The sequence below is a fragment of the Lichenostomus cassidix genome, chromosome 2 (assembly GCF_008360975.1).
Source record: "Lichenostomus cassidix isolate B80296 chromosome 2, HeHo_3.0, whole genome shotgun sequence".
Lineage (NCBI taxonomy): Eukaryota > Metazoa > Chordata > Aves > Passeriformes > Meliphagidae > Lichenostomus > Lichenostomus cassidix.
The window spans coordinates 16,165,677-16,191,954 of NC_139482.1; the positions used below are offsets into that span (position 1 = coordinate 16,165,677).

The 26,278-nt window shown below is 39.4% G+C and overlaps 2 protein-coding genes across 4 annotated transcripts in view; one reads left to right on the top strand and one right to left on the bottom strand.

The window, feature by feature from the left end:
- LOC146440867 (uncharacterized) overlaps nucleotides 1–14,660 on the top strand; it is a 27,228-nt gene extending 12,568 nt beyond the window's left edge. For 2 of the 3 annotated variants that reach the window (XM_085050468.1, XM_085050469.1), the window contains exons 10-19: nucleotides 208–280; nucleotides 835–918; nucleotides 2,970–3,099; nucleotides 3,623–3,667; nucleotides 3,754–3,835; nucleotides 3,926–4,018; nucleotides 5,447–5,526; nucleotides 6,370–6,413; nucleotides 10,268–10,347; nucleotides 10,672–14,660. In XM_085050468.1, coding sequence (XP_084906594.1) covers nucleotides 208–280; nucleotides 835–918; nucleotides 2,970–3,099; nucleotides 3,623–3,667; nucleotides 3,754–3,835; nucleotides 3,926–4,018; nucleotides 5,447–5,526; nucleotides 6,370–6,413; nucleotides 10,268–10,347; nucleotides 10,672–10,794 — 834 coding nt within the window. In that variant the 3' untranslated portion in view covers nucleotides 10,795–14,660. Of the gene's footprint in view, nucleotides 1–207; nucleotides 281–834; nucleotides 919–2,969; nucleotides 3,100–3,622; nucleotides 3,668–3,753; nucleotides 3,836–3,925; nucleotides 4,019–5,446; nucleotides 5,527–6,369; nucleotides 6,414–10,267; nucleotides 10,348–10,671 lie in introns of those variants that run through there. The other variant, XM_085050470.1, reaches the window with a different exon arrangement.
- Nucleotides 14,661–15,136: 476 nt separating this feature from the next.
- APBB1IP (amyloid beta precursor protein binding family B member 1 interacting protein) overlaps nucleotides 15,137–26,278 on the bottom strand; it is a 61,521-nt gene continuing 50,379 nt past the window's right edge. The window contains exons 11-14 of the mRNA XM_085050482.1: nucleotides 22,707–22,805; nucleotides 21,646–21,763; nucleotides 18,122–18,219; nucleotides 15,137–16,140 (exon numbers count right to left, since the gene is read on the bottom strand). Coding sequence (XP_084906608.1) covers nucleotides 15,613–16,140; nucleotides 18,122–18,219; nucleotides 21,646–21,763; nucleotides 22,707–22,805 — 843 coding nt within the window. The 3' untranslated portion in view covers nucleotides 15,137–15,612. The remainder of the gene's footprint in view (nucleotides 16,141–18,121; nucleotides 18,220–21,645; nucleotides 21,764–22,706; nucleotides 22,806–26,278) is intronic.

The following is a 26,278-nucleotide window of genomic DNA, read 5'->3' on the forward strand; positions in this document are numbered from 1 at the left end:
ATATCTATACTTATTTAACTGTAGTCTTTGCTGGATAAGGCTATTATCCACTCACATAATTTAGAATTAGAATGACAAGTCCTGAAAGACAGATACATAAATTTGAAAAATAGAATGTACTATGTATTTTTAAAGTGAATAAAGTGCTAATGCTTTTCAATATTTTTGATACAGAGAACTTGAAGTAAAAGATGTATTTGATTTTAGGAGTTTTTCTCTACAGTCGTGTCAGAGACTGCAAATCTGATTGCCTTGTGGATGTCTGTGGGGTTTGCACATGGTAAGCTGCCAGATGGCATGGGCTTTCGAGGAGGCTCACTTTATAGTGATATACTTAAAAGCGGCTTTTATTTGTCACCTTGGTCTTCTGCTGATGTCTTTGCCTACAGCTGTATCTGTTATACAAGGGGCTTTTGTAACAGTGTTGCACTTTCGGATCTCTCAAAGCAGGACCGTGACAGGACAAGAATACGTGAGCAAGAATTCTCAGAGCTGTTGCAACAGTGCAGTGTACAGAAACAGTGTACTGATGACATATATATGTTTACCTGCTCTGAATTTGATTTATCCACATAAACCTGGCCTTTCACAGCGCACAGGAGGCAGAGCTGACCAGCTTTGCCGTAGGTCTGTGGGATTCACCCCAAAACAGCAGTGGGAACAAGAGCCTCAGTGTCCTGCCGGGCATGGTCCAGGGGCACAGGGATGGGCATTTTCCAGAGTCTGATTCCTGAAAGCTCTCTAAATTCTGTCCACCTGTTTCACAGCAATTTCCTGGAGACAAGGGTTCAGGTAGAATTTTAACTTCCGTTTCTCCTTTTTGCTCAATTGTAGGTGTGTGCAATACTGACAACTTCAGCTTATTATCCATAACAATAGATTATGGTCCATTTGGATTTATGGACTCCTATGACCCAAGTGAGTGTAGTGCTTGGTTTTTTTTTTTACTTAAAATAATCTCTTTGTATTAGATTATATACTTTACATGTGCATGAAAACTCCTTTCATTATTAGCAGAAAACCCGTAAGCATGTGTACTGTTTGAAGAGCTTTAGGAAAAAAATTGTTATCAGTCACCAGTTTTATGATACACTATATAGGTTGCATTTCAAGGGCCAAAAGTCTTGTTAATGAAATATTACTATTAAACCCATTTCCATGAGACTGGTTCCACTTGAACACCATCAATTCAATAAATGCTACAACAGAAGCCTAGAAAACTAAAAATTGTGTATTGCTGGAAGCAGTCATAAGCAGAAGTGGAATACAGTAACTTTGCATGCATCAAGCTCTAGCCTTATGGTCACAGCAGCTAATTATATGTTGGAAGAGAAGAAATCAAAGCTACACCGTCATGGCAACTTTTCTTTGAAAGTCTGAACTCAGTCAGTCTGGGATTGATAGAGACAGGTTCAGTATGTACATGAATGGGTGTTATTAGAATATTGATTATAGTTTGCAACTGAAAAATCTTCAGAATCAGCAGTGGTTATCTTGCTATGTGTTTTCATGCCTGCAGCCTCAAATGAAGGAAAATTCATGAGATTAAATGTCATTTCTATTGTATTGAACAAAATGGGGCTTTTTTGCTTTTAGATCTTTCTCCATATGGTGGGCTGACCCCAGCTGGCAGTTAAGGACCCACAAGCCACTTGTTCATGTTCCCCTGCTGCGGGCTGAGGGAGAGAATTGGAAAAGCAAGGCTGAGAAAAACCTTATGGGTCTAGATAGGGACAACATTTGAATAAATCACGGGGGAAAAAAATGGTTGGGGTGACCAGCAAGTGATGCAAAGACAATCACTCACCACATCCCACCCCCAGACTGATGCTGAGTCAGTCCCCAGGCAACAGCTGCCTTGGAAAAACCCCCAGTTTTTATTGCTGATCATGATGTTAGAGATGTGGAATATCCCTTTGGTCACCTGGGCTCAGCTGTCCCAGCTGCATCTCCTCCTAGCCTCTTGGCCACCCCTAGCTTTATTTTCTGGGGTTGCAGGGTGAGAACAGAGAAGGCCTTGATGCTGTGCCAGCCCTGCTGAGCAATGTGTAAAACATTGCTGTGTTATCAGCACTGTTTTAGTCACAAGCCCAACACATGGCGCTGGACAGGCTGCTGTGAAGGAAACTGACCATCCCAGCAAGACAGTGCACCCTAGAGCCAGGTGAAAGGCTTTTAGAGTTGAAATTCAGATTTGAACCACCTGACAGATGAGTTATGAGTCTCCTCCTTAATGCTCCATTTGCTGTCAGTGTCCTCTGAGGACTCGGGCAATGCTGTGTGCATTGATCAGCTTATCTGATTTTGGTCTGAGCGAGAGATTCCCACTGATCCCCTCACAGGCTGGTGCTGTAGATAAGCATGCATTTTACTTCTGGGTACTTGTAACTTGCATGACAGGTATTTGTCATCCCCCAGATAATGGATTTGCATACTGAAGCACATTAGGCCCGATTTTTATGTGAATACAAAGCTTGCTTTTACAATTGAAACAAATCTTGCTTAGGTCACCTATTAAGTAAGTGTTTATTATACGTGTGACTTTTCCAGAAATACTTAAATCCTGGATCTGGTTGGACATTTGTTTACTTAATCTATGTGCTAAATAGTAGCACTATATGTAGTAAAAATACTGGTTTTAAGTGTAAAAGACAGTATTTTTAATGCAAAAATGGTCTTTTTCTCTGTAACGATCTGAATTTATCTTGTATCTGCAGGTAGGAAAATGTCACTTGTGACACAAGGGAGCTTGTGTGTGAGGGATGTATTCCTTAGATTTGCAAATAATAGATCTTGAGTTAATTAATTTTAAATAACCATCCTTGTGATCTGATTTTAAATACTTAATAGCTTAAGGTCTTTTATAAGTTTGTTGTGTAAGTGTAAAAATGAACATACTTCAAACTTTTAACGTCGATTGTTTATTGTAATTACTCTGTTATGGAAAAATAATGTTTTGTTTGAAACAGATTTTGTTCCTAACACATCCGATGATGAAAGAAGGTATAAAATAGGAAATCAGGCAAATGTTGGGCTGTTTAATCTGAGCAAGCTGTTACAAGCTCTAAAACCTTTATTGGATCCCAGGCAAAAGCAGCTGTAAGTAATCCTTGAAATATCTTAATGCTTAAAAGAACTAGTGAGATGGGTGACCATGTAATCACCATATGCTTAGGAAAAAAAGGGGTTATCTTTTAAGTTTTTTTTTTTAACTGGAAATTGATCCTGGATTAATTATTGGCCAGAGCAAAATTGGAGGGTGGGGAGAAAAGTTTTTGTTGGTCATAAATAATAGTAAAATAGGACCACAGGGAGGTATTAGATGTTGTGTGATCCCATCTCCTTTCACTAAGGTAGGACCTTTGCCCATAATTTTCTGTTCTAAGTTTGTCTAGCTTGTCCTGTAAGATACTTGCTTATGAAGACCGTGCATCCTCCTGAAGTAATGAAGTAGTTTTTAATAGCTTCTTGTAAAGACTCTTACATGAAGAACAGATCCCAGATGATTCAGAATATCAGTATTTCTGAGATAGCAGAAGTTTTTGTTGTTTAGTGTACAGTAGGATTATACCTACAGTAACACTTTAGTTCCTTAGAATTGGACATTTCTTTTATTTTGCAGAGCTTCCCAGATTTTGGAGGGGTATGGTGAGCACTATTACAGCCGGTATGCACTTTTAGAACTTAAACCTTCTAATCACAATACCATAAAATATATAACGTACACAATCTCCTTACTTTGTTACTTTTCAGTTTCACAGAACTATTCAAAACAAAATTGGGTCTTCTTGGGGAGAAGGAGAATGATGACTATTTGATTGCTTTCCTCTTAAAAGTGAGTTTGCATTGTTAATTTTATTGGCAAACATCTGAACTCATGAACTTCAACTTGAAAAGCACTCATGGAAGTATCTTTGTTCACTAGATTATGGAAGATACAAAGGCTGATTTTACAATGACATTCCGAGAGCTGAGTGAAATTACTGCAGACCAGTTAAAGGAGCTTCGTATTCCTGAGGTATTACTACAAGCACCCAATTTTAGGAATTAGATGGAAACTTTAGTCCACCTACTAATAACAAAAAACCAAAAACCCCAGATGGGAGCAAAACTTCTTGCATTTAATTTCTGTTACTTTTCTTTCTTGAATATGTGCTCTTTACCTCCTTTTATCTGTGTCCATTTCTTCCTAATCTGTTCTTTCTCTGAAGTTCATTTTTGTCTGTGATCTTTGGCTACTTTCAGCTGAGGAATATGAAGCAGCTGTTAGCTCAGTGTAATCAGCCAGGGAAGCCTGGTTTGTGGTTGCTGTCCAACACTGGAGGCAGTAACCCTAAGCTCTGATTTCTTGCTGTCTGCCTTTTGAAGTTCTGTCTCCTCTCCTACTGTTTCTATTCTTCTCAGTCTTCTCCTATCCCTGTAGACTTCTGTTTCCCTTTTTCTCCACCTTCTCTTTGTCAATATATTTTCCTTATTGCACAATTTTTGTGGGGAAAAAGTCTCTATGAATAGATCTGACCCATGTGCCAGTCTCAGAAGAGAGTAAAATCTGTAGTTATGTAGCCTAAAATTTTATAGGTCAGACAATAAACCAAGGAAAAATAGGGGTGAAGTACTAGAGGTGTTTAGGTAAAATTTGTCATAACATGGATGGATTAATATGGATGTATCATGCTAGCAAAAAGAAATAATTTGAATACAGTGGAAAAGATACTAGTAGAATGTTTAGAGAGAAAACTCTTTAAAGGGTTATCGTATGTTTGTCTTTTAAATCCTTTTTATTGTTCATTGTCCTGGTTTCAGCTGAGACAGATTTAATTTTCTTCCTAGTAGCTGGTCCAGTGCTGTGTTTTGAATTAGATTGGGAATCATGCTGATAACACACTGAAGGTTTAGTTGTTGCTGAGCAGGGCTTACACTAAGTCAAGGACTTCAGCTCCTCGTGGTGCCCAGCCAGCGAGGAGGCTGGGGAGGCACAAGAAGCTGTGAGGGGACAGAACCAGGACAGCTGACCCAAACTGGCCCAAGGGGTATCCCACACCACATGGTGTCATGCTCAGCAAATAAACTAGGGGAGAGCTGGTGGAGGGACCCTGCTTGGGAACTGGCTGAGCATTGGTTGGGAATTGTTTTTCATTTGCACCACTTGTTTCTGTTGGTTTTATTTCTCTCTCCTTCTGATGTTTGCCTTTTCATTGCTATTATTATTACTGTTATTAAATTATTTCAATTACTTATCTCATATCTCATGATGTGTTCTTATCTCAACACATGAGTTTTCTTACTTTTAATCTTACTTTTAATCCCCGCTGAGGGGGACCATGAGCAGGTGGTTATGTGAGGTTTAGTTGCCAGCTGGGGTTAAAATACAATATTTGTTGCTTACTTTGGTTTTTGCTTAACAGGAAAAAAAATTCTGATTACCTGCCATTAACTTTCTCTTTAGGAGTTCTGGGCTCTCCAGGATCTGAGTAAACACAAGTTATTTTCAGAATGGGTTACTATGTACCTCTTGAGATTAAAAAGGTAAGTCTGATTGCAGTTTAAAATGTGTATTTGCCAGAAGCAGGCAACTTTAATCTGCAATGATTTTGCATAGTCTTTAGTGGGTCTAATAAACTGGACCAAACATGCATTCATATGCCTTTTTTGTCTTTATGGTTCTGGATTATGCTGGATTCAAAAATAATTACTGTCGTAGTTCTGTTTTGACATACAGGTACATAAAAATAACGAGAGGAATCATCTATATTTTTTGTTCTTTACTGAGCAACTGATCAGATTTCTTTGGTTATCATTTTTTTTTTAAATACCAGTCCGACAGATGCAGTCCAAGATTCACAAGCAGGCTTTGCAAGTACATAGGGAGGAATAGTGTTTAATTACTATTTATATATATATATATTTACTACGTAATAACATTGCTTTATGGTGACAGAGGATGGAAGTTGAAATGTTGCAAATACACAGGTTGTGTTTGAAAACCATGATGTTGTATAAATAGGAACACATAGAATCCTTTTGTGTTAAATCAGTAAGGAATCTAACATTTTTTCTTAGTTATTTATTGTATGCATGTCTAATAGTAGTGAAGAGAAATATATATAAGGTACTCGGAAATCTTATTCAGTAAATACAATTCTTAGGGGAAAAATCAATACAAGGCACAAAACCTACAAGAAACTGTGCATTTCTTTCCAAGTCTAGTCATACTTAGAGATTCACACTGGTTTTTGCTGAACACAAAAGCAGAGCACGTAATGATTTTAATGAAAGTCAAATAAAATATTTCTAAAAATAAATCAGCATAACCCTCACTAGCTAAAGTGCTTTCTGTTTTTCTGCTTTTGGTTTGTTTTCCATGTGTAGTAACAAGGGTGATTCAGACACCAAAAGAAGAACAAGAATGACAAGTGAGTAAAACAATCCAAAGGAATCATATGCTTGGAGATGGCAAATACCTGTTTATGTATGTTTCTTCAGTGTTAGGTGTTTTTCCTTTTGGGTAGAACTAAAATATACTGTTTTTCTGAAGGGGAGAAACTCTCATTACACTGCTGCAAATCTTGTAACACTATACATTCATTCTGTCTGTCTCTGTCGTTTCCACATACTACAAACAATTCAGATTTCTGATAGGGACACACTTTTTTCCATGTCACCCAGAGAAAAAACTCCTTGTGAAAGGGCTATCTAGTCATACAAGGCAAAGGAAGGTGCTTTGATTCTCCAAGTTACTCCAAACACAAAATGGCAAAGGTACTGCAGTTGGGTATCACAGCAGAAACTGTGGATATGAAATTCCAATAATTATTCAGTGGGAGATTTTTTGATCCGCAGTAAGTAGTGGTAAATTTGCCTATAAAAGATAATGAGCAACTGAAAATCAGTGGCCAAAAGGGAATGAATGAAGGAACTGCAGGATCTGATCAAACTCTCCACAAGAGGCTTCACTGTTACACTGCTTTGCAGGGTGCTTCTCGCTCATTTCTGATGGAAATGGCTACATTCCTCTGTTAGATATCGATTGGCCACTTTATTTTAAATCTCCAATTGATTTACTAGGAAAATGGCAGGAGTTGGCACTGACTCTCAGTAATCAGATAGTAAAACTACAGAGGGCATAATCTGTGGTTTCAGGTTTCCATCCCCATTTTCTAACAAAGGTTCTATCCATTTTAAAGAACACTTCTTAAAATTTTTTATGCATTTTTAGAAAGCTAATATGAAAAGAGCTACCAAGAAGAAATATTTATTTTATTGTGTTATGATAGGGTTAAGAAGCTTCATCTGTGGGTTTCTGAGGTTCTTTGCTCAACTATCATTTTGAGTTTTCAAGCTCCCCTGTCTTCCTCAGCTAAAATTGAATGCTGAAAACTGTCTAAACACAGTTCTTATTTTTCTGTGTATTTTGAGTCTGCTTTTAGAAAAAATAATGACATTCTAAGGTTTTATTCCAAATCAGAAAGAATCCTAGTTTGTGGATGATCTGCAAACCATCACCATGTTTTTCCACATGCACCTCAGAGGATCTTACAGTACAGAAGACAAATGAAACATGGAAAAGGTTTTACCTCCAAAATCCCACTTGTGCTCATGGTCTTAGTTTTGGTAGCAGTCATGCTTGCAACTTGGTATGTGAAGATTCATGGTTAAGTTAGGTTTTTTCCATATAATCAGTCATCACTCTCTATTCATACTGCAGAAATTTATAATAAGCTACTGATGTTAGTTTGTTACTGTTTTATTTAAAATCAACAAATCTTGTTGGAGTTTTGCTAGCTGCTCCATATTACAGTGTGACTGAAGTTTCTTACAGAGTTTTTTTTTGGTTCTTCTTTTTTACATTTTTACATCCATGCATTTAAATAGATTGCTTAGGTGCCCCTGTGGTCTCTTGAAAATAGTTTTTAAAGGGCTTTTTTAAAAGGGGTTTTGGTTTGTTTGTTTGTTTGTTTAAGTATTTGCTTGTAACAGCTGACTTTGTCAGTACAACTTCCAGCAGAAAGCTGGCTCAATTCAGTTCAACTCAGCATTTTTACCCAGAATTTCCTGTTAAAGACGTGACTGTCCTGGCTCTTCAAATTTTCATCTGGGCTGGGAAGTGCCACTAAATTGTGTATTGCTGGTTTTGACTGGCCTTGAGTATATTGGCATTAACACCTCATTATTCATCACCCCCCTAATTGTTAGTGTCATAAAATATCTCACTTCTCAAAGTACATTACTTTGAATCATTTGAAGTTGATCACTTACTCACTATTTTTATTTTTTTTCCCTCCCTTTATTTAGTTTTCAGTTCTTAGTAGCACTTCACCTTGCACTGCCTAAACATAGTTCTTCAGGAGTTGATAAAAGGCTTTGACAATCCAAGTCTATAATTGTATTTCTTTACAAAAGAAGCATGTAAAAAAGGTAGACCAGATCATGCTTAAAAGGGCACAAAAGTTCTTTTGCTTTGTCCTTTTCTTACCTCGCTTGTATTACTCTTTCATAATTATCTTGTCACTTGTGTTAAATACCGATATTTTTAATACCACTGTGAAACCTGTCAATTTGCAATTGTTAAGAATTTATTTCTGGGACAAATATTCTCCTGCTGAAATGACTCACAGTTTTGATGTGAATTACCAATTTTTGAGTGAGTCATATGTTAACTTTTTAACCTTTTAAAATATTTTTTAAAAATAGTTATCACACTTTACTATTGATAAGCCATTTACTGGATTAAATCAAATTCTTGGCCAGAGCAAATTGTTTTGCCATGTGGTAAAACCCTGCTCTTTAGCAGTTAGGGCAAGGTATTGTTATGCCTGTGTAGTTTACCAGGATTCTCAACAGACAGTTGTATTCATTGTTTTTTTTAATGTGTGAAAGTACATACTGGACAGTGGGAATGTGAAAAAGAAGAATGTCTGTGGTCCCTCCTAATATATTATTTGTAAATAAAATAATACCAAATCTAATTGATTAGAGGAACTAAGTAGAGGAAAGTTTGAGATGGTAATTTTGATGATTACTCTGTTTTCTCCAGTACCATCTTTCAAATATGCTTTAAGGGCATTTATAAGAAAATTTTATAATGTTTAATGGATTTTTAAAAAAGAAATATATAAAACTAACATTTATTTATATAAAACCTATGGGACATCACTGGAAAGGGAAAGAGATTAAGTTTGTGTATGTCCATAAATCATAGACTTTTTGTTTCAAGTACATGGGTGAAATGCCTTTGGTATCACTAACTAATCTCTTAATGAAATGAATTCTTTCTGAATTGGGGAAAATATACAGACCAGTGTCAAATTAAGACTTCAAAGCAGGCTTGAAGTGTTACAATTATTCTGTAACATTGTTTTGATGATTAGTTAAAGGGAAAACTTTCTGAAGTAGAATTCTGGCCTTTAATTGCAGGACAAAAATAAGAACTTTGGTGACATAATCTGCTAAAAATGATTATTAAAGCCATGTGTGCTTACAAGAATTGTCCTTGGCATACAGTTTGACAGAACTCCCTTTATAAGTTGTCAGTGGCTATGCTGTAGGATATACCCTGGTTTACTAATTCAGCAGTTTCATTTTTAATGTCCCTACAATCTCTCCACTACTCATTAAACACAAGCAGCCTGAAACAAGGCAGGGTTGCAGTACAGTTGTCACGAGGGTTTTCCAATAGGATGCAACAGACAGCTGTGGAAAAAACTGAGGAACTCGGCTTGCCCCTAGCCAGGAGATTAAAAGGAAAGTTGAAAAGATAGTTGCTAAAAAATACAGCTGGAATGTAACATTAAAGGCTTTTGTGGCTAAACTTTTGTTACATGACGTAGAAGGAGTATCTAAGTACATACATTTTAATAGATATCTTAGTAATTACTTTTTGAATTAAATAATACAGTATTCATTTTTATGATCTCTGGGAAGGCATTGAAACACTGAAATGTTTTCCATCAACGTGGCAGGAACCTAGGCCATGGTAAACTCATCACACTTGAAAAGCCTGCTGGAGTTCCTAACAGGAAATCCTTTGTGTATCAATGTCATGTTCTGTGCTACACTGATTTCTGTTTGGCACTTTGGCACTACTGATAGTGCAAGTTTAAAAAATCCTTTTAGCAACTCATAGAATTAAGTAGATTGATTATTTAATTTCCTTCTTATGTGTTTTTTCTTGTTCCGCAAATTTAAGTCTTCTTGAAGATTTCAAAGACTGCTTTCATTTTGTTGAATATGTGTAACTAAATTTCACATGATTTACTCTTGGTTTCAGCTGTTAATCCTAGATACATACTTAGGAATTGGATGGCAGAATCAGCAGTACAAAAGGCTGATTTGAATGATTTCTCAGAGGTAAAATTATCTTTTTTTCTTGACAGATTTAATAATAATTGGCATAACTGCTAATGAAACAATTTTTGCATTTGCACTTTGAACTGTGCTACATTTTGGCCAACATATAACACCAATTGCTATTTAAAATACTAACAAAATTATTAATAGTATTAATTATAACATAAATTGTAGTGACTATATTAATAGTTGTACTAATAATAGCAAGCAATTCATGTGACTGTTTCTGGAGCCAGGAGGGTGCATAAGGCAAAGTGGAAAATCTTTCCTTGTTTACCAGAAAACATTTTGTATAAAAACTTACCCATTTTTAATTGCTTCCAGGTTCGACTCCTAGAGCAGGTTTTGCAACACCCCTTTCAGAGGCAGGAGGCTGCAGAGAGAGCAGGGTACTCCCTGCGCCCCCCAGCTTGGGCCAAGCATCTGAAAGTCAGCTGTTCATCCTGAGGGAAATTTCAACAAGCAAGAAAAATGATCAAGGTCAAAGCTCAAGCCTTCAAATAGGGTTAGTGGATCAAGCCACAGGAACTTCTCTCCCTTACACTTTGTGGACTGGAATCTGCTACTGTTCTTGATTAATTTATGAAGTTTTAAGATTCAAGAAATGTATCACTATGTATGGTTGCATCAGCAAATTATATTGGCATTGACAACTCTGCCTTTCACATTCAGCTATGCATTACTTTGAGTCCCTATATTTAAGTTATGCCAGATGGTCACACTTAACCTCTCAGAATTCATGGCTGATCAGGTGGGTCTCAATAGCTTTTAGTGACTGATCAATTTAAAATCCATCTAAGCTATTTTAATAATGTAGTATCTTGATGAATTTTCCTCTTGCTGTTACACACTGGTCAGATATAGTTGTATTCTGCAGACATAAATGTTCTTAAGTCTTGCAGACCTGGCACAGAGGATCATCTTAGACCTTGACACCTTTTCTCATTGTTGAAGTGTGTGAACATCAGCATTTCCACCTGAGAAGGAGCGGGTCACACTGAAGTAAATGATGATGTAAAGAACATATCTGTGTCTGCAGGAAAAATGCAGCAGCACTGCAGCTTGGGCCCTGATTTCCAATTAGGTGAAAGGCAAGAACTCCCAATTTTGTTTAACCAAACATCTGGGAAGTTTCTGTTGTGTGTGGGCCAAACATGGCTGCTTGTGCGTCTTTACCTCATGGAATAACTGCATAAATACAAAGTATTTCTATACTGCTTTTTTCTTCAAAGTGTTTTATCCATGTTAAATCCTCTTAGTGGCAAGTGGGCCTCTGCTTCACTCATAATTATAGGTAAAGAAAGCCTCCAGCATCACAAGGTGAAACTAGAACAGCCCAAATAAGGAGCTGTTTTACAAGCAGTGGCATGTTCTGCTCCCTGTGTCCCCTGTGACCCTTTTTCCAGGTTCTTAAAAAATATTTGAAAGAATGAAGCAAGCCCTGAAAATTGGTTTCACATATTCCTCTGGCTGCAAAGAGTAGGTGAGCTATTTCTCCCCTCCAGGAGTTCATTCATGGACTTGGTCATGTCTTCCTGATTTTATGTGAAGGCAAATCTCCATTTTCTTTCCCCTAGTTTTACCACGAGTTTACATCATCTGTTCTAGTAACTATACTGATTTCATAATAGTCAATACTGACTGTTAAAGGGGATCAAACTGCCAGAGCCTGTTCTGCAAGACCATAAGAGTTCTAAAGACTTAATGATACTGAATCTCTTGTGTTCTGTTTCCCTCAAATAGAATATGCTTTTTCCAGTTACTGTGAGACTGTCAGTAATTGTTCAGTCCTGCAGTAAAGCCCAAATCCATTTAAGTTTCTACTTTACCACTCTCAAAGTGCCCAGCAAAGAGTGCATGAAAAATATAAAATATATAGTTATCCCAAAACTACCTTTTAACTATATTTTGTGGAAGCTGAGAAATGAGCCCACATTGTGCTCAGCATTTTGTACCATCTCCCTTTTCACTTCTAGATCTTAATCATTATGGTTTATTATGACAATGTAAACATCAATACCATGTTTCATGATCTATTCCCTGAAAATCCTTGGCTTCCACCCGTGGTTCTGAAACTGCCTCATCTTTCATGTTACATAAACAGTGCAGTGATGTGAGAACAGATGGGGAATAACAATACTGAGTCTGGTAATCAAACAGGTATTTCTTAGTGCTCTCATCCTCTTTCTCTATTAAAGGACAGTTACAAAGGGGCAGCAGTGCTGATCCCCCACATAAGGACTTTGCTACATGACTCTAACCTTTCTAATCCTATGGACTGATGGAAAAGTGATTGCTTGAAGTTGGTCCTTCTTCCATATCAGTGACACAAGAGCCCAAAGGAGACGACAGCTGCTGAGATTGCTTCCATTTCAGATATGGAGGTAGGTTAAAAATAACATGCTGAAATTTCAGATCTTTGCAGGCTAAAATACTGTAAACTCGTGATGTACAGACCATTCAGATAACAACAGGTCAGGTAGAGGTGGAAGGATTAATTTCTTTTTACAAATGCTTTGAATTACAGCATTGGAACATCTTTTTATATTTTGCAGCATATTTTGATGCCAGATCAAGCCAGATAATTGTTGTATCAATAGGAGGCAGCTTTGTTCTTTGATGGAGTTTAAATCTTACATTTGAGAAATTCTATGTAACCATGTACATATGCATAATAGTTGATAGAGGTGTAATCATCACAGTATTTTACTTGATTTCTGGAGTTTTCTGTAGGCTTTGATTCTTTTTTGTTTTGAAGAAAGTTCAACTTCTTTTGTGTAAGATTGTGTGAATTAGGGTTGACTGCAGATGTAAAATGTATAAAATTGATTTTATTGTGTTGTAACAAAAGAGAAGGCAGGAAATAGAGTGGGAGGGTGAGAGTTCTGGTGAGAAGAATGAATGCTAGAAAAGCCATATAAAAGTCACAGTGCATAGTGACCTTATTGTGCAACATTTTTCTAAGGACATGTTCTGCTTTATTTTGATGCTGGGTGTATATTTAATAAAATTCATTTGAATTAAAAATAGTTGACTAGCAGACAGCTGCTTGTCACCTAAGTATGTTGAAAATCTGCACTTCTAATACCTTGTCAGAAGATGACATCTAGCTCTGCAATGATTCTGCATAACGCTTACCTCAGTTATATATGGAAAGGGATTGGGAAACAGTAATCCTTTCCTTTTTTTTTAATACTACTTTTAATGCTCTTACTTTTAGCTAGTTGGTATTTTTCTCCTGTACTTTGAACTGAGGCTTGTACTAAATGTATGAGCCTTGCATTGGTCTCAAGAGCATTTATCAGTTTGGCAGTTTGAAGGTGCTGAGATACCTTTTGAATGTCCCAGCAGGTCAATTCAGGACTTCTAGGTGACACTTTTGTTAGTGGTGGGCATAGTTCCTTGCTGAGAGCCTTTTGCTCAGTTCAGTTGAAAGCGAGGGAACTCAAAGACCAGTAAGAGCTGGGTGAACTCTCTCTGTGTCAGCTTTACCACACTGTTTAAAGCGAAATCATTTCAGGAAGAAATGCATGTGGTTCCAAACATTGTTTTCAGCTTTAAATAAAATAAATTAAAATAGATTTTTAAAAGGTAGTAATTTCAAAGGGAAAGGTTCTTTATGAAGACATGGTTACAGCTTTCTTATTTCTGCGAAGTTTGTTATCCAGGTATGTGAGTACTGACAAACCAACCTTAAGCCACAAATAAAACTAGAGATGACCCAAAACACAGGCTGTGGCACTGCCACCAGCTTAGCATTCTTGTGCCTCCACCACCATTTCTGGATCTAGGAATCTATTTTGACAAACCCAGCATGCTCACCTCCTGCTCTGTCAGCTGCTTTCATTTACTTATTTAGACCACAAACTTTGCTTCTTATGCTTTTTTGTAATTAAAAATACAGAAACATATTGTTGGTGGTATCTTAGGTCAAGTGTGCATGAGAAGAGGCAAAGACCAGAATAAACAAAAACAAAGTCTAGAAGGTATAGGAAAAAATACTTTAAAATATTTGAAGTGGTTCCAATTGTCAATAAAATGCCTGTTCAGTAACTGTGACACTCTGTACAGATATAAAATAGAAGCTATTTTTATTTAAGAACTAACAACGAATCCTTCCTAAATGAACAATAGAGAATTAAATGGGGAGAACAAATGAAAAAAATGTAGGAGGAGACATTCCTATCAGGTACAAGATAATTACAAAGTCTTTCACAAGACAGATCATTTCTAGGTACAGTTTGAAGACAAATGTTAACCAACAGAAAAAAATTCCCGCTTGCTAGGGAAGCATGCGTGATTTCAAAATAAAATTCTTTGTCTAAGGTTAACCAAACAACCTTAGATTATTCTAAGGTTATTAGAGATTTCAAAGCAGCAGCTGTGAATGCTGACAGGTATGACTGAGTTGCCTATAGAAACACCCCAGTGTATAACAGTATAGAAACACCCCTATAGAAACACCCTATAGAAACACCCTATAGAAACATCCCTATAGAAACATCCCTATAGAAACACCCTATAGAAACACCCCTATAGAAACACCCCTATAGAAACATCCCTATAGAAACATCCCTGTAGAAACATCCCTGTAGAAACACCCTATAGAAACACCTCTATAGAAACACCCTATAGAAACATCCCTATAGAAACACCCTATAGAAACACCCCAGTGTATATACACCCCAGTGTATAACATTTGGGGTGACACATTGTCTGGAAATGGTCCTGGTCCTGACTTGCATCTCAGAATCTAGCTGAGGTTTTACTTTTTAAGATAAACTATTGAAAAAAAAAAATAAAGCATCTTTTTATTGGAAAAAAAAATCCCATAGTTGGAAGTTTTCTGATAAAGAACTTTTAAGGGCAATGCTGTGAAGAGGGGTCTTCCCACTTCTCAAAATTCGCAGGAGGACATTGTACTTTGCTCCAATTCTACCAGAGAGGCAGCCACAGAAGATGCATTTCACTTTCTGGCTCCAGAGTGCTGTTCCACCATCCCTGGCTGTCCTTGTGGAGCGAGGCAAGACTCTCCAGCTAATTCTTACCTCGGCCTGATGCTGGAATGGGAGTTAAGAGCAGGGGATGGTGAGGTGCAGGGGGAAAGGTGCAGGGACAAAGTGGGGGACAAAGGGCCCCCCCCTTCTTGAGACCTCCAAGAGGAACTCTGAAGAAGAATTCCTCCTGGAGAAGCCTGATGCAGCATGACCTCCTATGACGCTTCACAAAACCAGGTATGTCTTAAAGTCTAACCCCTCCCAGAGTTCAGGAGATATTGCCCCTTTTCTTCTCAAGAGCTTTCATTAGCTCAGACATGAAATCTGCTTGCCTGCCTCCCCCTGCAACTGGAGGTGGCCCTGCTGACTGTGGCTCTCCATCTTGTTCTGTGTTTGCCAGCCTTTTTGGAGGAAGTGGCACAGGCTTCTTTGTTGGAACTGGTGGAGGCTTACTGGAGAGGGGTGGAGGTGGAGGGGGTAATGGCACATCTCCATTACTGCTGCTGCAGACTGGTGGTGGTAGAGGCACAAAATCAGGAGGTGGTTCACAGAAATCAGGTGGTGGAGGAAAATCAGTCTTCAGCATAGGTGGGGGTGGTGGAAAGCTCTCTGGATCTGTTAGGAAAATGCCACTGTCTCGTTTCACTTTGGAGGGTAGAATTGGTGAAGCAGTAAGAACAGATGAACGCCTTTCAGGTGGAGGAGGAGGCTGCAGTGAGGTCCTCTTACTCTGGACTTTCTGTGGCCTCAGCAATGGCTGTGCCAGGCTAGGCGCACTGGCATTATTTGTTTCAACCTTTAATAAGCAGAAAAATAAAAGGACAGACACAATCAGTGAATGTGTAAAGTAATGCTACTGCCTAAGAACATCCAAAGACATAAAAATACATGAGAAGAGTGTGGTAGACAGGGAAATGGAGTACATTTTGCCTGAAAAGTGACAATAGTACTTTTTTCTTTCTGGAGCTGCCCACAGAGGTTTGACAGTGGAAATCTCCCTGTTGGAAGTATTCATAGTGCTTCTTTGAATGCTGTCCTCAGAAGGTTAAGTGCTTTTAAAATGTCAAATAATTGCAGTTAATAAGACTAGCATCAAGAAAGTATCTTTGGGATGGATTGTCCTTGAGCCTGGAGGAAATGATCCTTGAATGTCAACCACATCTCTTGGCCCCCTCTCGCCTGCAGGCCTTCTCCCATGGGATTCTTCTAAGATCCCTAAAGAGGCTAAAGTTAGCTCTCCTGGAGTCCCTGGTTGTAATCTTGCTCTCTGTCCTGCTTCCTCTCCCTTCAGTACAGAACTGTACAATCTCATGGTCACTGCAGCCAAGGCTGCCCCAACCCTCACATGTCCAACAAGGCCCTCCCCGTTAGTATAAGGTTGAGCAGCACAGCATTCCTTGTTGGATCCTCCACTACCTGTGACAGGGAAGTTGTCATCAGTGCTTTCCAGGCAGCTCCCGCACTGCTTGTGCTTTGCAGTTTTGCTTCTCCAGAAGATGTCAGGGTAGTTAAAGCCCCCAAGAGCCAGGGCTTGTGACTGTGGGGCTTCCAGCTGCCTGTAGAAAGCCTCATCCACTTCCTCCTCCTAACCAGGCAGCCTGTAGCAAACACCCACAGTGGTGTCACCCTTACCAGTCTCCCTTTTATCCCCACCAAGGCAGAGCTCAGTACACTCCAAGTGTTGCCTCACATATAGGGTAACTCCACCACTGCACCTTCCTGGTCTGTCTCTCCTACACAGTGTGTGGCCCTTCATGCCAACATTGCAGTCACGGGAGCTATCCCACCACATCCGTAATTGCAATGAGATTGAAGCACACAGGCTGCACACAGATCTCTAGTTCCTCCTGTTTGTTTGCTGGTTCTAGAGAAAAGTGCTCTGCATCCCTGCAGCCAGCAGCACTAATTCTGGCATTGGCTAATTATAACATGTATGCCTCCTTTTCCTTTCCTCACTCCTTGCCTACAAACATGGCAGTAAATCAGACACAGAAGGAGGGAACCACTGGCTGAGTTCTGAGAATGTGATCTGCTCCAGAGGAAGTGAGGTTTCAAACAGAGAAACAGGAGGTATGCAGACAGAAACAAGAAGTGTAGAACATGTAATGCTGGTGACAGAAAAATCCTAGGAATTTAATTTCACTTGTCCTGTGCACGATGGGGAGATTGAATAATGAACTGCAAACAAATGCACCCTTTTTTCTGTAGGATGTTTTTGATGTTCTCATACTGTACCCTATGATATTTTTACAGCCAGATATGGTGCAAGTACACAAAATTTGGAACTTAACCAAGAAATGTATTTAGAGCCTAAGGAAAACATGTAATTTTTCCCTTAGTTCTTCACAGTTTCTTCTTTCTTACACACTCAACTTCAGCTGTGCAGTGTTCCCTACTGAAAACACTACTGTATGCCTTATGTTTCTTTTTTCTGTCAGAGACAGAACATGGCACCAAGGTTCTGGCAGCACAGACACTTTGAGACTATCCTAGCAGGCACATTCCTGTTCCTGCTACATGAAGTCATGGCTGCTTGTTCTGAAGAACAGAAGCAGTGGGTGGCTGTGCCTTTACCTCCCAGCAGAGGCTCTTGGTTCTGCACAGCACACACACTGTTTGCAGTGTGCAAAGCTTGAGGAGGGACAGCCAATTTTCCCAGGAGCCAAATTCTTATCACAGGAAGTACACTGGCACTGTGAGGGGGAAGACAGTGGGTGAAGGAAAACAATCTTGAAGAACTGGTTCACAGATGACATTTAACTGCAGTAGCTGCTCACCTGTACCTCGGATGTTTCCACTTTCTTCTGACTGTCTGGAAATTCTGCACTGGAATGATGAACAATTTGGGGAATCTGTCCATTTGACTGAACAGTACCTGTGACAAGGAGAGGAGCCAGAGAGTGTTATATTTTGTGATATTAACCAGGTCAGGGAATATGCAACTAAGAAGAAGGCCATAAAAATTTCTTTACAACTTCTACAAGGAAACACTTATTCCAGGGTTTTTTTACATAACTCAGTAAAATCTGTTTTCTGCTTCAAGCTCATTTTATGACTTTTCCTATTCAGTTCATTACTTAAGGAAAATAAACAAAGTGCCTTACATTAAAATCTGCAAGTATCTTAATTTAGGCTAAAGACTAAAAGCACAGTTTCATATCAATCAGTTATTGGAGTGGAAGGTCTGAAATTCTACAGAGGGCCTGATCCACTTTCTTTAGTAAATGAGCTAAAACATCTCCCCAGTTCTGAAACATCTGCCCCACCTGGAATCACAAAGATCTGTGAACTTCACAGTGTTCTCAGGTTAGTGTGGATCTGGAAACTGGCTAAGTTAAAGCTCTGCGAAACACCTGCCCACCATTTCTGCTTGTGTAAGAGACATGCATAAATAACCCAGTACTGTCAAATGAAGTAAGTGAATGTGAGACCAAAGGACAAATCTACAAGTTTAATTATAAAAAATCCCTGGCCCCTGTGTAGTCTGATGAGGATTAAATACTCTCCGGTTTAGTGTAGCATTTTTGAAAGTCATATATGTCAAAGTAGTAGACAGTGTCTGGTACCTAGAGATACATCTGTAAACCTTAATAACTGCCTTAGCTCTATTATAATTTACAGTTCTGAGATCCAGTAAAGTTCTACACATGTACTTCTTGGATGTTAGTGAGCCCTTAGCTGTCTACAGTGTAGTCTAAGCACAACAGTGGCTTTAATCTTAATATGCACTTTGCTGATTAGCAAAGAGGTTCCATGAATATGGTAAGAAGTAGAATTAATTTTACTGCCATACCTGCAAATCACATGACTGGCAGAGAAGTAAGACAAACTCTGCAGTGTGCCTAATTTACTTAGGCTCTTTAGGCTTCAAGGGATGACAAAAGGTGGTCTGGCTTCCTTATGTTTTATGCCTGTGCCTGCATGTTGTTCATCATATTTATTCCAAAGCATCATTTGAATTATTCAAACTGCAGTCTTGTGTTTGTTGAAGGACTAACATGGAAGTCAACAAAGAGAAAAAACCAATCTTGTGGCTCTCCTTCCTCAGTGGAATCAGAGGTAAATCCCTGGGTTCTGTGGGCTGAGGGATTCTGCTCCCTCAAGTGGAGCAAGTTACTCTCTCTCCTCCCTTTGTCTGCTGTTCATAGCAGAGCACGAGTTTGGTCTTCACACCGCTCAAAGATGTTGCTGCCCTCAGTTACGCTGAGATTTAACTAAATGAAGGAGAGCAGAGAGAGATCCACTCTACCTAATGCAAGGAATAGTGCTCTACTTGGCAAAAATGATGTAACAGAAGGCTGGGACACGGTAACCTGTTTCTTCTTCTGATAATGGATTTCATAAACTATGCAAGACTTGAAAGCAACACTTGATACATCATCTCCTGCCAGCCAGCTAATGGATTCCAAGACAATATGTGAGCCCATGCATTCTATTCTCAAGATTAATTTTTAATTTAAATGTTTTAGTGTTATTTGCAAGTCAATTTATTCAAAATTTTATGATGAATTAGCACTTGTTTAAAAAAAAAAAAAAAGAAGTTGTCCAAATAGAATGCAAAATATAGATATCCAAATGCAAAATACTCATCTTTGTGGTGATAAGGAACATCTGAATAAAGCAACATCTTCCATCTTTCAAACATCATGATATTGTGCAGTACCACTACATACACTGATATTTGTTAGTGTCCAAAGGCACACAGTAAGGCAGAGAGCGAAACAACATATTTTGCCTGAGATGCACCTGGCAACTGGGACACTTCAGAACCACAGGCTACACAGGCTGGGGTACATGAGAACACACAAATGCTGGTTACAGCAGTGTGTCCAGGGAATAGTGGCTACATGATGAGCGAGAGCAAAAGTTCCACCAGCCTTCCTTGGCTGCTTCTGAAGTTAACAGAGTCCAGCCCCTGCTAAACTCACACAGGACTGTAGTGTTCTATAGCAGATTTTAGCCTATACTGAAATCAGCCCATACAAATGGCTACAGAGCCATCTGAAAACAGAAGAGAACATGCTTTGTTCCATTTCCAAACACAAACCAGCAACTGCTCACAGTCAGGCAGTTCTGGTAGCATAGTCAGGCCTCGTGTTTTATATCAGGCAGCAATGACAACTGCAAGATACCCAGAATCACAGTGACTTGCCTCAATTAGAGCCCTAATGATCCTTCAGAGATATTTCCACAGAGACAGGATACATGACTAAAATCTTTCCAGGCTACTTAACCATTTAATGCAATCCAGATGGCAGCACCAGCATGGAGCCCCCCTGGCCACCCACGTCTCTACTGCTGTCAGCACCTGAACACAAATGTTCCATGACAGTCACACCAACCCTCACTCAAGTAAACTTCCTCCCCCATCCACTGAAAAAATCCCCTGATCTTGAAACAGTCTGTTACTGGGTGTCTCCACCCAGTGCACAGGAATTATTAACACAGATTTGACTCCAAAGAATAGTGGGAAGAGCATCCTCTATCTCACATAACTCAAAAAAGGTGAAATGAAGCCCTAGAAAGGTGTTTGGAGGATCTTGAGTTGTCTACGTGAGAAGTCAGAATATTAACTGCCAACAGTGATTTTGACTTTGCCTGTGCTATGACAGTAAGTACTTGGTCAGCATGCCCTTCCTAACAAAGCATATCTTAAGCATGTAAACTAAAATTAGTCATGCAAGTTACAGCTAGTATCATGCACTGCTGTATTTGTAGCATGGTAAGATCAGTAATAGCAGTATGATGAATATACTGGAAAAGTAAGGTTAGAAAATAACCCAATCCTTTCTTACTCTTGTGTCCTAACACCCACATTACTACCATGCAAATGAGTGAAAGGCTAGGAAAGATGGTGGCTCATCCTGTAATAATCTTTCTAGAATGACCAATCTTGGAATATCCCACTCATCCCTTTTACTAATGGGAAGAAAAACTCCAGTACAGCCAGTGTAGAGATGGGCAAACAGAAAGCTTCAAGACATGGACCATCAGTCCGCAAAATGTAGACGGAGGATAAAGGATTCAGATGCCAACAGAAAAATACCTTATTAAGTTCTGCATATTTAAACTGATCTTCAGTGACCTGTCTTTGTATTCTCCAAGTTCTAACTGTAAAGTGAGAGTTTTGCTGCTGGGCTTAGTTATAGACCAGAGCTACACTGGCCTGTCTATTAAAAGACATCTTGTTGAATCCATGGGATAGCTCCCTGAATAAAGATTCCATAACTCCATGCAATACTGATGATAAGAGGGTAATAAATTGCTTCAACTGCTGTTGAAGCTGTGACAGTGTCAGTACCTGTTGATGAGGATCCTGCAGGGGCAGCTGGTTCCACCACTCTTTGATTCGCCCACCGAGAGGACAAGCCAGCTTTCTTCACTGCACATTTGTAGTTATCATAGAGTGTCTTGCCATACTGCAAAACAATCAAAACAATAATACGAGCTTGACAAAGCCTTGACATAGGCCAAGCATTTGTTTTGCTCTTGGACAACTTTTCTGACCCTGTTTCTTCCTACCTACTTTTGTTAAAAAGTCCCTTTCTCCAAGTAGTGTGCCCTTTTCTGTGTAGGGCCAGATGGAAAACATCTCTGTAATAGCACAATAAAACATGAATCCCCATGACCAAACACAGTCCAACTGATAGCATTCTTACATTTCATGTTCATTTCAGTATCTGTAAACTTCTTGAAACTTGGCTTTAAAACCAACTGTTCTCAGTAAATATATTTTTCCAATCTTTTTCCAAGTATCACATTTTCAAACTGGAGACTTGCTACACCAAATCCCAGGCACTAGAGCAAACAGCTCTGTCAGTGTAAAAGAATTTGATGTTCACCCCATACCTTTTTTATATGTCACCCTACAGCAGAACTGTAGGGAAAAAACCCAAACCAAGAGATAAGAGGAGCAGGTCTCTATGGGAAAATACAGCCAATACCAGGACTATGTATAAATCTATCTCCCTTAATGTTTTGTACAAAAGAAAAACTGGCTGTCAATTAGGATCTCTTTGAACACAGTGGGGCACAATTTGGGTAGAACTGTCTGAAAATTGTCACAACTGGACTGACCCAATCTTGCACATCTTTAGCCACAGCATATTATTTTTGAGACAGATAACTGTGCAGTAAATTTTACAACTACTTGAGTTTTATAGCTACTGAACTCACTCCTGTGTTAGTAAGAAAAGTACACTGATAGCTAATGTACACGAACATTCAGCAAATTCATCCTCATCATGCATTTCTGATCTTTCTTTCTATAGTAAAATTAGCTAAAATTACGTGATGACAGTAACCCAAGAAAAACCTGATTTTACAGAAAATGTATTAAAGTAAATTTACTTTTAATCTCACCTTGGCAATTCTTATTCCTGTTACCCACTGATGCAGGGTTGCTTGATCATCACAGCATAAGTACTTGATATATTGTGACTCCTTTTGAATCTGGGGGTGCTGAAAGATATTAATTTATAAAATAAGACAAACACAGAAATTAAATCACTATACAAAAGTCTGAAGGCCCCACAGACTGACCCTGTGAGAACACATCATGAAGATGATTTGAAAAAAAAAAAAAGGCAGCAAAAGCAGAGTGTAAGAAAATAGAAAAAATACAGTGATTATGAACTATATACAAGTTGCCACTGGCAGCTTTTGCTTGAAATAATTTTAATGCATTGTAACATGAATTTAAGGGCTTCAGAAATGTGACAGTTATCTAGAGTTCAATGAAGTCTACGACTGGTCTGGTTTGAGGTCTAACGCTCTACAAACACTGGAAGGAAGTCTGCTTCTCATTTTGTGGTTTGTCATATGTGAGGCACCCAGACTGAATGCTGAACATAATTAGTTTTCATAGAGTATGTTAAATTTGTTTAAGTATAAACTTTCAGCTAAAACAGATTTTTCCTCCTAACTGACTGCCCTTCTTTGGGCTGAATTCTAGCATTCTTCCTATACATTTTTATTCTGCTTTACTCGTACTGTTTTCGCAAAAGTTATATAAAACTCTGATATGTCCTAGATAGAGGATCATTCAAAATCCAACACCATCAGAAGTATTTTTTCATTTGTTTGTACTAGAAACCTCTACAATTTTTAAACCTTTTTTTTTCTTTTGGACAAAGTTTAGGATCTCTTTCCTTTACTGATCAAGGTAGTACAAGTATGTGCTGACATACCTTTGCAACTCAAAGACCACCAAAATACCAGACTTTCTACTTGCCTAGGACTGAACATTCTCTTTAAGACTGTGAAGGAATTTGGTTTCCCTGCTAAAGCAGAGAAGGATGTAAGTCTTTAGTAACTTGGATGGAATAACATACTGCCATCTCTTGATATGCAAAGAAAAGAATGAACCCAAAGGAAAAAGGTGTCACTATCCCCTATTTACGTCTTCATTTCTATCTATATTCTTAGAAATTGTAAGTGCACAGTTATTGAAATCTTGTGAAAGCACAAAAGAGTAGTTAAATATGGTCCAAGGTGTCACTATGGTCACACCAGTCTCCTTTCAGGCTGTGCAGTTAAAAATTCAAAGCACTCCTCTGCCTAGCATCAGGGACGCTGGGTTTCTACATGTCATAAAGCCCCTAAACAGAGCAGTGCTGGACATGGGGAACTCAGGAAAGTCCCTCACAGCACAGAGTGCTGCCAGCCTCTGGCTCATGTAGGTGCCATCTCACAAATACCTGCTGCTGCCTGGGACATCCTGGCATGGAGGCCAAACTGTGCCCATAGCTTGGGTGATCCAGGGGGTCAAAAGCAGAGCCAAATACAGTGGACTTGCTCCTCAGCCATGTGTCCCCTGCTCCCCCCTCAGCACTGCAGACACCAGGCTTCCCTTGCTTGTGCTGACCCAGCTGCTCTGGAGGCCACATTCTGATGCAAAATAAAAACGGAACTGGTCTGGGTTAAATATAACCCATTTCATCATGCTGTAGTTTTGGTTTATATGTTTTTAAACCCAGCAGTACACAGCATGATCTCACATACAGCAAGGGGATAAGGGACATTGTGGCTTGGGGAGAGAATGAGTAGCAAGGGATTGATGAGAGGATGAGACCGCACAAGCCACTGCTGTGGCCAAAACCCTGTATCATCAAACCAAGGAGTGAGAGGGAACATAACACATGTGAGGAGGAACAAAACCAAGGGGTATTACTCTTCAGAGGTCTCACAGTGACAGATGCATCCCAAGGCAGTGCTGTGGGTGACTGTTTGCACTCCCCTGCTAACACAGGTCACACTCTTGGCCATTTTTCTGCAAACACACAGGTAGCCATCTCCCCTGGACAATGAATATGCAAAGTCTCCTTCAGCCCCTGCAAGTGCCTGTGGCTACCTTATGCCACTACCTTGCTCTGGGGCACTCCCAGCTTGAGAGCTAGGGACATCTCACACTGCAAGCCTGGAGGTGCCAGCTCACTGTCACCTGGTGCAGAGCAGGCACCATGTCCACTTTGTGGACCCTCAGCCACCAGACACACTCACAATCACCCCTTCACACAGCTCACACACTGGGCTGAATCTTGTTTTTACACACCTCTATCACGTATCAAAGGGAGGCAGTAACCAAGCCCCTGGACAAACAGCCTGCTCCAGCTCCCAGCATCTCCCACATCCTCATGTCCACATCCCACATGTCCTCATCTCCCACAGCCTCACACAGCCTGAATGCTGCTCAGAGTAGGTTCTGCTAGCACAATACGTGGCTAGGACACAATGCCCAAAAATCCTTATTTCCTTCCACTGTTTCTCCACTAGGTAAAAAAAGTGAAAATAATTAGAGAATTCAGCCTCAATGGTACATTTAAAAGGGAACTGTAAGCAGGCAATTTTTTTGTGTGGCAGAGTACATCCCATATACCTAGGTTACATTACCATCAACGGAGACCAAAAAACCAGGAGGTGCAACCAAAGATGCTGCAACCCTGGGTAAATTCAGTGCTTCAGGCACTTTTCAACCAGCAATTAGCAATTTTGCTCCAGTGTGTAAGGTCCTACTGAACCCAGCAGATGGCACCCAAACCTTTCAAAAAAGGAAAAAAACAGCAAGTTTATTTTCCCTTCTTTTTCATGACAAGAAGTCCATTGCATCTACTAATTCCACCCCCATTTTTAAACACCACACCTACAAGTGTGTGTTTTTATTACAACTAAAAATAGCAGACTTCTATAATTTAACAAATTATTTCTTTAAACATCTGGAAGAATGTCCACACTGCATTAACAAGAGGGAGGTCATGGCACAGAGCAAACTAATGCTGCTGCACATACACACAGCCCTGCCACGGGGATCTGCTTCTGGGCTGCTCAAGAGGGGCTGCTGCAGACCTCTCCTCTGGGGCACCCTATGGAAGTCTTAGTTTCACAAGAACACCTGTACTGTGTCAGATCAAAGGTCCCTGAACCCAATATCTGGACTTTGAGGGTGGCCAGAAATGGGGGAAGAGAAAGAACAAGATAGCATACATGACACTTCCTTCTCTGTCTACAATGATTTTCAGGTGAGGGGATTTTTTGAGCCACACTGGGTTTCTCCATAATTAGGTTCTCCTCCAGATACTTCTTCAGCTTTTTATTGAGCACCCAGAGAGTTCTGGCATCCACAACACCTGTCATAAAATGTATGAAGAACCTCCTTCTCTGAACCTGCCTGCCCCTAGCTTTGTGTAACATTCTTGTTTTGGAAGAGACAGTGAATGCCTGACCCCTAGCCACACCTCTCCATGCCACTACTGAGCCTAGAGATCTGCGTCACACTTCTGGTAAGCTGTCCCTCCTTTTCAGCCTGTGGGCTTCTAGTCTCTTCAGTCATTCTTCAAGTCAAATTAATTCCTTACCTTTCCTTATCCTTGTTGCTCCTGCTTGATACTTTTCCAAGTTTATTATATATCCTCTTTAACACGAGAGGACTGGAACTG